General features: G+C 41.9%; 1 protein-coding gene across 3 annotated transcripts in view; it reads left to right on the forward strand.

Moving 5' to 3' along the window:
* Positions 1–15,186, forward strand: part of ATRX (ATRX chromatin remodeler) — a 135,159-nt gene that overhangs the window by 18,578 nt on the left and 101,395 nt on the right. For 2 of the 3 annotated variants that reach the window (XM_054040410.1, XM_054040411.1), the window contains 4 exons: positions 3,919–3,974; positions 6,841–6,893; positions 8,008–8,132; positions 9,432–9,551. In XM_054040410.1, the coding sequence (XP_053896385.1) occupies positions 3,919–3,974; positions 6,841–6,893; positions 8,008–8,132; positions 9,432–9,551 (354 nt within the window). The remainder of the gene's footprint in view (positions 1–3,918; positions 3,975–6,840; positions 6,894–8,007; positions 8,133–9,431; positions 9,552–15,186) is intronic. The other variant, XM_054040412.1, reaches the window with a different exon arrangement.

The following is a 15,186-nucleotide window of genomic DNA, read 5'->3' on the forward strand; positions in this document are numbered from 1 at the left end:
CCCCAAAATTAGTGGATGTTTTTGACCATAATCTCTGTGCCTCAGTTCCCCATCTGTAAAAGCGGGATAATATCACCCCCACATCTCAGAGAAGTTTTGAGAAGACCAATTAATTTTTCTTTGAAGCACTCAGCTTACTATAGTGATGAGCACCATAGAAAAGCCCATGTGGAAATAATTTTTTCTTCATAACAGGATTTGAACAGTCTACAATAAATTGAACAATGAGGAGAAAACAGAATATTGAATAGCTGCTCATTAATCACTGTTTATCCAGTGCACTGAATGAGGGCTGCAGTCCTGTAGAAAAATACTATGTGATCATATAGTTTAACACTATATCGTAAAGCATGCACACAAGGGGACTGAATGAAGCTTGTTTGGGCAACTTTAATCTTGGAAGTTCCTAAGTTTTGTGTGCCTGATTATGCAACCTTAGTGGTCTTTTAACTTAGTTTTTGTGTGTGTAACTTTTTCTCATTTTTTTTTTTTTAAAAAACAACTTCGTTTTTTTCAGTTTGCTGTCATGTGGCATCACAACACCACATGGGTGGAACCTTTAGATACACTACACAGACTTCTGCCACTTGAACTAGTGGAGTAACTGATAGCAATAGTAAGTTGTTATCCTCTATGTGGATCAGTACTAGAGGGACATCAAACACACATTTAACCAGTGGTTTTCACAGATATTTGCTGACAGAGGAGGAATAGTGAGACTCAGGAATCTGCCATTCCAGGCTCTGGAGGGGAGTGTTCTCTAGTGGTCACAGCCACTTCTACCCATTTCCTCCAAACTTGACCCCCTTCTGCCTCATCCCTTCCAAGGTGTTCCAGTCCTTCCCCTTCCCCTCCCCGGCTCCTTGCACCAGTCCTAGTATCCTTATCTTCCTAGGCTCTACTCAAGCTTCTCGTTCCAGTCTTCTTGCCCAGCAAGTTCTTATTTCCCCCTCCTGTCATAGTTCAGATCTCTGACTTCATCATTCTCTCATCCCCTCCCCACACCTAGTCATGGTCTCTGCCCAGCCAGTTCTGATTTCACTCCCTTTTGAGCTTCTTGCCCACTCTCTGTCCTCCCTACCCCTCCTACTCCTCATTGCATTCTCCTTGTCCAGTCTGTCTACCCCTTCCCCACTCTGACTCCTAGTCTTCTTGCCCAGCAAGTCAGTCTCCCCTCAGCTTCCTGCTCCAGCCACTTCATGTCCAACTGCATAACTGTTGTCTCAGTCTCACCAGACTTTGTGTGCCAGTATACGTTCCTTCCTGCCCAGTCTGGCTTCTGTCTCCTGTGTATTTGAATCGGGCAGCTTCCTCCTTCATACTGCACTGCCTGGATGTGTTACAAAAGAGTAGAGGTGTCATTGAGAACATAGGAAAGACAGGCTCCCTGCTCTCAATTCCCCACCCTGATGCTCTCTCAGGTCTGTACCCCTAGACTGGAGAGAACATACTCAGTTGCTGTGTGGTGATGACATGTTCAGTGTGGTCAGCACTGTGATGCGAGGGGTGCAACATGCTCAGTCACTCTGTGGGCACGGTGAGAGTCCGGTAACACGTAGGTGCAGTGAGATTTGAGCATGCTCAGTGAAGATGGATTCTTCAGAAATTTAACTGCTAAAATCAAAGTATTCTCTGCTGAGCATGTGCAAACTGAAATTGTTACTATTTAACCAAAGTTAGGTGACTTTTAATGGGGATGCCAAGAGGCACATCCTTAGCACGTCACCCCTCAGCCAAATTTCAAGTCATTAGTTGTCACAATTTTGGCATGAGTGTACCTTATACCCCTCTCTTGGTCTCTTAAGGGCACCCGCTTAGGGTTAGGTACTCAGCCGTCGCCGCTCAAGTGGAGACATGCATCTCTCTTCCTCTTGATGGGGATTTTAAGGCTTCCCTTCCCAACTCCCTGCACTTTGATATCTCTAGCAAGCCAGTCTACTTAAAGGCCAGTCTACCTGTGCTTTGCTTTCTGTCGAAGGCTATGAACAGCATATAACCATCAGTTTCAAGTTACCATACTGCTCTTTCTAAGCAAGCATGTTTATTCTTAAGGTAAAAGCATTATAAGTGGGGGAGGGGGAGAAAAGTTCCTTCAGGCAATCTAAAAGCTTACCATAGGTTACTCATTATTCTTATAGGGCCTTAGTAGGCCAGAGTCTTTCCAACCCTTCCACAAGGGTTCAGGCCCGCTTGGACAGAAGGTCCTGTCTGTTTGCTAGATCAGAAAGAAGTCAGTTTAAATGCAGCCCTTTTAAGCCAAAAGTCCTTTCTTGGTTTTCCTAGTCTCTTGTAACCCAGTTTGAGTCCCTGTATGCAAATACCCCAGCAGGTCGTACCTGTCTGGTACAATGAGTGATTCTCCTTAATCACCCTACAGTGTTTTAGTTCCTGAAGGAGCTGTAGTAATTCATCCCCATGGAGTAGAACACAGTCATACATATAATTCCTGGCCCACAGTGATACATAAGCATAATATAATGTTTCCCCAAAGACACTGCATATGGTTGCAATATCTGTCACAATAGTCACAGGGTTTAAGGCCTGAAGGGACCACCAGATCAGCTAGCCCGACCTCCTGTATGTCACGTGCCACCAACACCACCCAGCGCCCACATGCTAAACCCAACAATTGAAATGTGACCAAAATGTTAAAGCCCACATAACACTAAACTGTTATGTGCCAGAGGCAGAGAATAGGAGGGACTGAACTGCACCAATGCCTCAAACCCCTGCAATGGCAGGGAATTGATTAAGTGAGAGATACCAAGATGACCCCAGCAAGTGACATGCACCTCATGCTGCAAAAGAAGGTGAACCCCTCCCCAAAGTCACTGCCAATCTGACTTGGGGGGAAATTCCTTCCTGACGCCACATGGTGATCAGAGCCTGAGGATGTTAGCAAGAAAAATCCAGCTAAACACCTTGCTGCAAAACAGAGGGACATGAGAGCACTTAAGAGAAATGGTCTGAAGAATTTAATACATAGAAAACATACTTTTCCTTACTTTCACTTTCATAAACACCTGCATTGTATTGGCTGAAATTTTTCAAAAAAACATTAAGCCTGAGGCAGACACAGCCAGTGTGGAAAAATTCAACCCAAACAGTTTGCATAGTTATAAGCAACTGAAAATAGGTCTTATAATGTAAAGAGTGCTATGAACCTAATCTATAATAATCACGTGATATCCTTATGAAAAATAACATTTTTGTACTTCCCATTAATCCATTTCCTGTGAGACTACTTCTAACATTCTAAACCTTTGAGCAATTTCATATAGCTGCATTATAAAGAATGCTGAAACAGAAATATTCCCTTCTCCCCCTCAAAAAACCTGTAACATTTCTCTCAGAATTACACTAAGTGGGGATGCAGAACAGGTAATAATCAGTCCTGGACCAATGACATGTTTAAGGTTTAATATCCCACAACCCATTAGGGCTAGAAATAGGTTGGTATATCTGGAAAAAGGAGAATCCACAATATCAAATGGGATACATCACTTACTTTTAGCTGTGCTAGACAGGTCCTTGATATATCAGTCCTTAAAGTCACAATGTTATGTACAGAGATTTCGGGAATTTATTGGTTGTTACTGCTTTTCGTGTAAAGCATATATAGTTCTTTATTGGTGGAAAAAGGTTGAAAAATAGTAGCAATGACATTTAAAAAAAAAATTCTAATTTTTTTTGTAAATTATTTGGCATATGTGCAATAAATGATGCTGTGGTGTTATGCAAAGGTTTTATTGTGATGATATAAATCTCACTCCTCATCCCCACTGACTAATTGTCCAATTAGTAATGTTTTTTAATAATGCTGATAAAATGTTTATACCAAACCATCATTTATAATTTAAAGAATTGTTAGTGGTTTCTACCATTCAGTGAATTATACTTTTTCCCCCCCCTGCCCAGGTAAAAGTAGTGGGCCTGAAAATAGTCCAACTCCAATGGAAAACAACAGGGAAGAGGTAGGAATAAAGTATATGGTGCATTTGATTTATAGTAATGCTGGTAATACAAAAATGGCTGGTATAAAATATATTGATTAAATTTGAATTAAAATCTGTATTGGATTACACTACCATATCTGCTGAATGTGAAAGTTGATTAGGGAACTTTTTTTCTAAAAGTTGAATTAAAAAACCACAATATAACCTTTTAAATGTATATGAATGACATCCATTATGACTTAGGAGCAATTAAGCATTCACAATTTAAAAATAAAAATAATAAATTCAATGTGCTTTCATAGTTTTGACTATTTCCGTATTTTTCCTATTCATAATGCATGAATAAATGTATACTTTGTGGAAGGTATCACATTGTACTATCATGAGGCTTCTAACCACTATTAAATCTTTGCTGAGAAGTGGGGAGCTGCTGAAATTTTGTGAATTATCATGGTTGAGGATTGGCAAATGGCATAACAGTAAGTTATACCCCTATTCATGGAAGTATTAAGGCTGTCAATTAATCGCAGTTAATTCACACAATTAACTAAAAAAAACCCCCTAATCACGATTAAAAAAACAATTGCGATTAATTGCAGTTTTAATTGCACTGTTAAACAATAATAGAATATCAATTGAAATTTATTATAAATACTTTTTGATGTTTTTTTACATTTTCAAATATATTGATTTCAATTACAACACAGAATATGAAGTGATCAGTGTTCACTTGATATTATTACACCTCTACCTCGATATAACGCTGTCCTCGGGAGCCAAAAAACTTACCGTGTTATAGGTGAAATCGCGTTATATTGAACTTGCTTTGATCTGCCGGAGTGCGCAGCCCCGCCCCCCCCCCCCCCCCCCCCCCGAGCACTGCTTTACCGCGTTATATCCGAATTTATGTTATATCGGGTCGCGTTATATTGGGGTAGAGGTGTATTTTTGATTAGTTATTTGCACTTTGTAAAAGGTAAACAAAAGATACTGTTTTTCAGTTCACCACATATAAGTACTGTAGTGTGATTTCTTTATCGTGAAAGTGTAACTCATAAATGTAGATTTTGTTTTGTTACATAACTGCACTCAAAAACAAAAGAATGTAAGCCTTTAGAGCCTACATAGTCCATTTAGTTCTACTTCTTGTTCAGCCAGTCGCTAAGAGAAACAAGTTTGTTTACATTTATGGGAGATAATGCTACCCACTTCTTATTTATAATTTCACCTGAAAGTGAAAACGGGTTTGCGTGGCACTTTTGTAGCTGGCATTGCAAGGTATTTATGTGTTAGATATGCTAAACTTTCGTACGCCCCTTCATGCTTCGGCCACCATTCCAGAGGACATGCTTCCATGCTGATGACGGGTTCTACTCCATAATGATCCAAAGCAATTCAGAATGATGCACGTTCATTTTCATCATCTGAGTCAGATGCCACCAACAGAAGGTTGATTTTCTTTTTTGGTGATTCGGGTTCTGTAGTTTCTGCATCATAGTGTTGCTCTTTTAAGACTTCTGTCAGCATGTTCCACATCTTGTCCCTCTCAGATTTTCGGCAGCACTTCAGATTCTTAAACCTTGGGTCGAGTGCTGTAGCTATCTTTAGAAATCTCACATTTGTTCTTTCTTTGTGTTTTGTCAAATCTACAGTGACAGTGTTCTTAAATCGAACAGTGTGCTGGGTCATCATCCGAGACTGCTATAACATGAAATATATGGCAGAATGCAGGTAAAACACAAAGCAGGAGATATAGAATTCTCCCCAAGGAGTTCAGTCACATATTTAATTAATGCTTTATTTTTTTTAATGAGCATCATCAGCATGGAAGCATGTCCTCTGGAATTGTGGCCGAAGCATGAAGGGACATATGAAGGTTTAGCATATCTCGCACGTAAAGCGAGCAGCATTATCTCCCGTAAATGTAAACAAACTTGTTTGTCTTAGCGATTGGCTGAACAAGAAGTAGGACTGAGTGGACTTGTTGGCTCTAAAAGTTACCTTGTTTTGTTTTTGAGTGCAGTTATATAACAAAACAAAATCTACATCTGTAAGTTACACTTTCATGATAGAGATCGCACTACAGTACTTCTATGAGGTGAACTGAAAAACAGTATCTTTTGTTTACCTTTTTTACAGTGCAAATATCTGTAATCAAAAATAATATAAAGTGAGCACTCTACACTTTGTATTCTGTTATAATTGAAATCAATATATTTGACAATGTAAAAAAAAAAAAAAAAAGTCCAAAAATATTTATCATTTCAATTGGTATTCTATTATAAACAGTGCAATTAATCACACCCTCAAGTGACTCACGAATATTGATGATATGCTCTTGAGTGAGCCACACCCAGTCTTTAGCCCAGAAAGTTGTGAAGTGCGAGCCTTAACTGTTAAATGGACCCTTTGGGATGGGGGATTGCAGGGAAATAAAATCTTATTCAAGGGTCCTCTACTATTTTTAATACTTCCTTAATTTCCTGCAAATTTGGTGCATAAGAAATACGGTGTATGATTCTGTGAATTTCTCAAATCACAATAATATTCCTTTATAATTTCTGATGCAGTGTATGCTTGGTGGGGTTCAAAGTATACATTAATTTTAAGAGATCTTAATCCAGGTAGTAATTTATAAACTAAAAAGTCTCGCCATTGAACCCAGCTACATTTACAAGCAAAACTTCAATTTTTGTTCTGCTGCCCTTGATATGACATGTAGTATTAACAAGAAATGGGATATGATTGGTTTAAACCCAGGTAGAAATTGACTTCTGAGTTGCTGCTGTATACCTAAGAATCCAAGAAATTAAATTTTTGTTGATGTATGTTCTGGTCACACACTAACAGAAGTTTGTGACTTCAAATTTTTCCTTGTTTTTAGGGCAATAGCTCTTCAGAAAGATCCAAATCTTTAGGATCATCACGTTCAAAAAGGTTAGTTTGAAAAGGAAAATGTGAATAATACTATTTGTAACTAAGTGTCTTCCCTGACTTGGTCTACAGAAACAATCCACGCCGGGCCAGATTACCATAAAGTGTAGATTGGCATGGAGCCATTAACCTCAGGCTGATTTACACCAGCTGAGGAGGCTCATTATATCAAGTCCAAATTTACCCCCTTCCTGGAGTATGGCTTGATTAACAAAGTCTTTATGGTATCTTGTTTTCTATCTCAAGGCTCATCAGGCATAAATGCTCATTGGGTTCCTCTTTCAGGACTACGCACCCCACACCCAGGATTTTTTTCCCTTGGAAAAATCATTTCTTTGTATCCAAGTGGGGTAATGAGTTTACCCTGCCTCAGTGAGTCAGTAATACTCAGTATCAGAGGGGTAGCCGTGTTAGTCTGAATCTGTAAAAAGCAACAGAGGGTCCTGTGGCACCTTTAAGACTAACAGAAGTATTGGGAGCATAAGCTTTCGTGGGTAAGAACCTCACTTCTTCAGATGCAAGTCATACCCAGTTTACTCTTTACCTATAAAATCAATACCTGGTAACAGTATGGGATATTTCAGGCATACACTGCCAGCCTGATGCACTTCAGTTTATTAATTTTTTTTTTTTTTTTTTTTGTTTGTTTTGTTGCTCTCTTTCAAGAAGTAATGCACTAAGGTAATTGCTTATCAGTTTGTGCCTAAAGAAAACAAATTCTCAGTGTGGCCAAAAATAACTGCATTTTAGCAACCTTACACTGATCACATTCCTTCTTGTCTTTTGCTGTCTTATGGTAAACCTTACGGTTCTGGCCTTCACAGCCTTTTAAAATATGTAAAACAAAACAACATATCTTTTCTCTGGGCGGATTAAAAAAAAACCTATGTATCTCTAAGAACAAAATTTCCCTTCTGTTGTTTACTGTTGTCACTCTTGCCCAGTCTATTTCTCTCTGCTTCGTCATCTCATGCAGTTTAAATTAGATTAAAAAATAGAATTTAAAATTACAAGGTTCCTGATCCATTGAGATTGTGTTTGATTGCAAAGCACCATGTACACCTAAATTGCTATAAAATATTTATCACAAATGTGGATTTTTTTTCTGTTCATACAGGAAACCTACAGTTGTAACAAAGTATGTTGGATCAGATGATGAACAAACCTTACCCGAAACTGTAAATGAAGATGTTTCAAATGAAAACTCAGAAAATGATGTTGATATGAAAAGCTTACCTAAAGGTAGATCATGCGTTTTCTGTGTGTCTGAGTTCTGTGAATTAGTGTCAAGACTGTGATGGAATATGCATAATAGCCACAAAGGGAAACGTTGCATACTTTGTCTGGTTTTATTTATTTTATTTTTTTTGTAATATGCCAACCTTAGCAAGCAGGATACTGAGGACCTACTATGATTATAGCATTCAAAAGGTTAAAATATTTTGTTTTAAATGTCTGCTTTGAACCCCACATACATAAATCACTGGATCTACCAGGATGCACTGATACTTAATTCAAAATATGCATTGAAATCCATATTTTTGTGGAAATAAAGACATGAAACAGGAAATGGTATTTTGGTTTTGGTTTTTTGTAAACATTCTGGGTAAAATTTTCATAAGTATCTAAGTCCCATTTGAGAATGGGATTTAGTTCTTGTAAGTGACTGACTTTGAAAAATTTACTTTTAAGCAAAGGGTATCAGAGGTTAGGCCAGATCTTGAAATATATTTAAAAACAAAACAAAACAAAAAAACTTGTAATTTTGGGTTATTTTTAGGTACAATACTTTTAAAACACCCTCTACACCATATTTTTAGTTTTAGCATGGTTTAAAAACAACAACAAAAAAGCTTGCTTTTCTTAGCTCTATAAAAGCCATAGTATCCCAGAGAGACCACTACTGCCCCTTGTGCCAGAAGCAGTCATTGTAGGGTTATTTTTACAGAATGTTGTATTACTGCAAGTTCCCAGGAGACACAGGATTGAAACCCAGCTCTAAATATGAGATTACACTTTTTTCTTCCTGTAACTTTGGTTAGCACTGTTCGGTTTTGTTTAAACATTAGTAAATTTAAGAATTTTGTAAAAAAGAAAATGAGATTTTTGTCCTGTTGGTGGGGGAGGGAAGAAATTTCTATGGCTTTTGAGAGATGCTCAGTTAGCTGTCCTAAAACTCCTGGAGCCACAGAACAGTTGCATTGCAAGCTCACCCACATTGTCTCACTGTTATGCTTTATTCTGTTCTTCATGGACTGCATCTGGGGGTAGAGAGGATAGTTCGCTCTCCAGGGTCCATTCAGTTTTTGATCTCTGTCGTAAAATTGCAATATCAGTGCCAGTTCGAGGTGTGTGGTATTGATATTTGTAATATGGACACATGTGCAGTAGGATATGTGTTGTTTATCAGTCAGTCATCATATAGCTTGTTGGGGAAAAATATATGCAATGTTGGCTTTTATTTAAACAGGAGTCTTGCAGTTCACTGGAATGTCACTTGGATATGTAATGGTTTCCAACTTTTAAATGAAATCATTCTAGGTACAGTGGTTGTACAACCAGAGCCAGTGCTGAATGAAGACAAAGATGATTTTAAAGGGCCTGAATTTAGAAGCAGAAATATCGTTAAAATGAAACCTGAAGCTCCCAAAAAGCGTGGAGGTAAATACATTTTATAACATGTTTAAAATGGGTTTAAACTGCTGTTTATAGCCACATTTGGTACATCCAAAAATTGTACATATTTCCTAAAAATACCTCCACTCTTCTGGCTTTTAGTTCACTAAGGGTTCTGTCCTGCCGAAATTAGCCTCCATTGCTGTTCCTACAGTGCAGCAATGAAAGCTAAGATTAGTTTTTGTAAAATGTCCTGCCTTGGGTAGCCATAGCATGCTTCATTAGGTATTCTGTGTAAATCTTCTTCACTCTATTCCCAAGAGTTTGATTCCACTCTGCTATTTTGCCATACCCTTTTTTAGGGAACAGTGGCATACCATTGCATACACCAGAATTTAAAAAAACATGGTTGATCTGGTAGCCTGTGGGCTGAATCTCACCTGCAGGATAGTTCCATCTGGCCCCTGAACACATATTGTAGAACAAAATGGCATCCTCCGCATAGTGAGACCTTGTACATACAGTACATCTGAAGACAGTGTGTGAAGGGTGCAATTTTGGACTTCTTAAGGCATGCAAGTATAACTGCATGCCTTATTAAAAATGTCATGCATGTCACTGCTAGGGAAAGATGTTGGAATTCCACTGAATGTATTTTCTGAGGCTCCAAGAAATCCATACACATGTAAGCAGAGACAGAAGATTAGTTGGTGAGGAAGATGTTTTTGTTTTGAAATCCCAGATTAATTTCTTGGCACTTCTCTGGCTATTGGTTTTATACCTTAGGTAATATGTGGAAAGTTGTTATGCCAGCCAATTTTCCTCGACCTCTACTAGAATTGATATGCAAGTACATAAATGTTAATGGATAATATAAGTTCATCTTTTATGGACTTGGCAAATAGAAAAGAACAAGCAAGAGGCCATGCATAAACTACTCTGAAAAAAATAAGTGACTTTACATTCCTTTTCCCTCTATAGTACAGGCAGTTTTGTAATTCACATAGGAAAAATAGTAATCAGTAACTTACTCCAGCCTAGTTATTCCTTTTTTAGTATATTAGTTTATATAAATAACTTTTTTCTTCCTCATATGTAGTTTGGGTAATTAATGGGAACCAAAAAAAAAAATGACCGTGAAAAAGTTTATTTGCTCTTTTGTGTGTGCATGTGTGAGGTATTTTAGGAGTTTTTTTGAACATTGATCTTTCCTCTAACTAGATGGTTTATTTTTAATTATATTATTAGATGTTACATTCAGGACAGAATCTCATGGTTTTTTTTCTGAAGTGATAAAGGGCGATCACTGAGGTCGTTCCTGCTCACCGCCACATGGTCCGAATTGGAGCCTCTAGTGTTCTCTTGTCTCTTGTGATGTACCTTTTAAAACACAGGGAAAAAAAGACTCTCTTATTCTTTTAAATGGTATTTTTGTTATTTTTGTAGTAGTTTTAGTGTTCGTAGTAGTTTTTAGTATTTTAAGGACGTTGGGACGCCATTTTGCCGCTCTCCCTCCACTCTTCCAGCACCCATGCCTGGGTACTGGATTATGCTGAAGACACTGGGGTTCAAGAGCTGCGCTTTCTGCCCTCGCTCGTTCTCAGTCCGACAAGCACCAACGCTGCCTTTACACATTGCATCCAAGTGCAGTATCTGCCTCTCCTTCCCAAGCCATACCCAAGAAGGCTGGGTTCTCAACCTCAAGAAGCACCTCATGGAGGTTGCTATGAAGCTGCAGTTGGATCTAGATCAGGGGACCCCCTCGTAGATTGGTCTGAGCAATCGAGGAGAGTGCCTCCTACCAAGGAGCTCCAGTCCGGTTCTGCTGGTACTAGTGCTGTGGACCCCGGGCTGGGGCCTAGTCATGAGTGAATATAATGGCAGTAAGTTTTCCTCCAGGCCCAAGAAGGATACTGCTCCATCCACGAGTTCTGTCCACAGGGAAGTGGCACGTTCCAAAGCTTCCAAGCATGATAAAAAGTTGCAGAGACCATTGCATCTGCTGGTTCCATCCACTGAGCCACGTACGCCTTCCAGGTTGGCACCGCTGAAGTTAATGGAACCTTTGGTTCTGAGGCAGTCCTCTGTTCGGCTCCTTTTCTGGCTCTGGTTACGACTACAGTGCGTGCCACTGACACCAGGGAGACTTGAGTTGGCCCCTGAGCCTCATGAGCTCTTTGTCACGGAGGAAGTGAGATCTCGGTGATGGCACTTGAAAACACGTTCTAGGGGAGTACGCTCTCTTACATTAGACTTGCCTGTTACTCTATGGCTTCCATGGTTCTGCTGGTTCCAATGGCACCACCATTCATACCAGACTGACTTTTCAGCATTGGAGGACTTGGACAGAGTCTGCCCCTCCCATACTACCAATAAAAGTACCCCAAGTTCTGCTGACTCAATGGCAGTACCCTCCCTTTCCCCAGCAACAGAGCCATTGATACTCTGCTCCTTGGGGTTCTCCATAGCAACTGCCGGATCTGCCTGGTTGGTCCTACCTGGGTCGCAAGGTATTCTCCTCTGCCAGCCTCCAATTTCGTATCTCCAGTTACTTGGCTCTATTAGCTAAATACAATTTCCTTACCTACAGGAAGTTGGCAGACCTTGCAGACAAACTTCCCCGGCAGGATTGAGCTCGCTTCCAGGCTATCCTACAGGAGGGGAAACTAGTTGTGAGAACAAGATTCCTGGACGTAGCAGACATTTCTTTGCAGATGATGGCTATGGGGATTGCTATGTGGAGGGAATCATGGCTGCTTTTGTCAGGTTTCCCAGGGGAAGTCCAGAATAGCATAGAGTGGTGTCCCTAAACTGTGGGGCATGCCCCCCTGAGGGGGCACGGAGGAATGTTTGAGGGGGTGCATGGTGGGGCCTGTATCAGCCCCCATGCGGGGAGGGAGCACCAGCCAGTCGCAGGTCCGGCCCCAGGCCAGCTCCGCCTATAACCTCCGCCCATCCCCAGTTCTGCCTCCAGCTCTGCCTTCAGCCCAATCTCATCTGCTGAGCCAACTATGTGGTGGTGGTGGTGGGGCATAGACGCATTCCATTACTGGTAGGGGGGAGGAAGGGTGACAGGAAAAGTTTGGGCACCACTGCCATAGAGGACCTCCTTTTCAGTGAATCTTATTTCTTCAGTCAGAACACCTGATTCCCTTCACTCCCTTGAAGACTCCAGAGCCACTCTGTGATCTCTGGGTATCTACATATCTGCATCCAAGTGCGTGTTTTACCAACCGCAACTGGTGCAACATTCTAGAGCTCCCCATTTCTTCCACCAGGAGTCCTGTAGCTGCCTCACAAATGGCAACATGCCCTCCGGGTTCTTCTTCACAACCTATAGCATCTCATACTCAGTCTTTGTAGAGGGCACCTAGAGAGCCGGCAACCACCCTACCTCATGCCATACTTCTGACCCACCCCCTTCAGGAAGCATTTAGCACACTTGTTTCCAGTTTGGAGTGCAATAATAATGGACAAATGGGTCCTGGATGTCATTTGACATGGCTATATGATCGAGTTCACAACGTTACCTCATCCATGTCCTCTGGCCTCGCCTCAGGGACCACACTCACGACAGTATCCTTGCTCTAGAAGTGGTCTCCCTATCGCAAAGGGGAATGATAGAACGTGTTCCTGTGACCAGTCTGGCCACAGGGTTCTATTTCACTTATTTCCTAGTCCCCAAGAACATAGGCGGTGGATATAATAGGCCAGGAGAGGCTCTGCCTCCCTTGTCCCAGCCACCAGACCCCTAGTTGTGCTGTTTGGTGATGACATTTTTGCTTTATTATGCCCCATGCAGGTTCCGGGGCGGCTGAGGAAGCAGTATGTGCTATTCAGCTTTCCGGGTTCATCAGTAATCTCCCTGGACTCCAGAGAGATTACTGAGGAACCCAGGAAGCAGAGTTTGAAATATCATCTCAGCCACCACGGAACCTGCATTGGGCATATCAAAAGCGTTGGGAGAGACACTTTTCCCTGGGGCGGTTTGTGGTCTGGGGAGGGGAGGTGTAGCTACAGCTGTCCTAGGGCATGGGCAGGGCAGGGCGCTCCGGACAAGTGGGAGGAGGGCTCGAGGCTTCAGCCAGCCCGGGGCTTCTCCCAGCCGGGAGAGGAAGGGGCATGCTTGGGGATTCAGCCAGCTGGGGGAGTGGGTGCACTTGGGGATTCAGCCAGCCCAGGGCTCCTCTGGTGTGGGGGGACGGGAACAGGACACATAGGTTCGGGGTTTCTTGGGGAGGGGCCACTTGTGTCTTGGGCCACGGCCCGGGCGGGGCTGCAGCTGGAAGTGGCAGAATTGGGGGTTCCACCTGCTGCCCATGCTGAAGAAGAAGACTGATCTTAAATCTCTGTCGTCTCAACCGCTTCATATGCAAGCCAAAGTTTCATATGGTCACCATAGCAGCCACCATTATTTTGTTAGAAAGAGGCATGTTGTTTATGGCCCTTTATCTGTAGGACGCTTACTTCTACGTGATATCCATTCTACCCACAGACATTTCTTGAGATTCACGGCAGGCCTTTATCAGTTCCAATACAGGATTTTACCGTTCCAAATCACCACTGCTCCATGGGTCTTCACCAAAGTTTTCTTGGTACTGGCAGCCCACCTCTGGCGCCAAGGGATCCTTATATTCCCATCTCTCGATGATTGGCTGCTAGCAGCGTAATGAAAAGGGGAGGGTTGCGCCTTGACCTCCATGCTGCTCACACTCCACTCCACTCCTCTTTGCGGGTGAGTGTAAACATTGAAAAATTGCCTTTGGATCCTATACAGTCCCTGAAATTGATTGGGGCCCACATCCATGCAATCTTGGCATGCGCCTACCTACTTGAGGACAGGTTCCAGAGCCTACAAGAGCTGAGTTTCCAAGGCGATTTCGAGTCCTTCTATTCAGCCTAAGACTTACCTTTGTCTTCTTGGCCACATGGCAGCTGGCACATATGTTACTGCCTTCACTTGTCTCCACTTTTGCTGCCTACAGTTGTGGCTCCAGAGGACCTATTCTCCCACACGTCACACCATGGATTTCCTACTGACTGTTTCCCACAAGGTTCTCTCCTCCCTCAAGTGGTGGATAGACCCAGGCCAGGTCTACACCAGGATACCATTCCTTCTATCCTCACCAAGCATGACAATCATAACAGAGGTGTCCTCGTTGGATAGGGCGCCCACACGAGTAAGCACATGACTCAAGGGAGTTGGACTGCTCTGGAATCCGGGATGCACATCAACATTCTGGAACTTCAGTCCGTGTGAAGAGCGTGTCCTACATTTCTCCCATCTATCCACTCCTGTTATGTTCTCACCATGTCAGACAACACCACCGCTGTTTGCTACATCAACCAACAAGGGGCCTGCGCTTTGTGTGGAGGCAGTTCGTTTTTAGGATTGGTGCATTGCCCACAAGATCCTGTTGTCGGCAGTAGGGATGTAAAAGTTTAACCAGTTAACCAATAAGCATCAGTCTTATTGGTTTTGGTTAACGATGAGATGAAACCTGAGAGTCTCTGGATTAAGTTTAGAAGTGTGAGCCACAAGGGTGATGTCGTGGTGGGAGTCTGCTATAGACCACCAGACCAGGGGGATGAGGTGGACGAGTCTTTCTTCAGGCAGCTAACAGAAGTTACTAGATCATAGGCCCTGGTTCTCATGGAGAACTTCAGTCACTCCGATATC

The sequence above is a fragment of the Malaclemys terrapin genome, chromosome 9 (assembly GCF_027887155.1).
Source record: "Malaclemys terrapin pileata isolate rMalTer1 chromosome 9, rMalTer1.hap1, whole genome shotgun sequence".
Lineage (NCBI taxonomy): Eukaryota > Metazoa > Chordata > Testudines > Emydidae > Malaclemys > Malaclemys terrapin.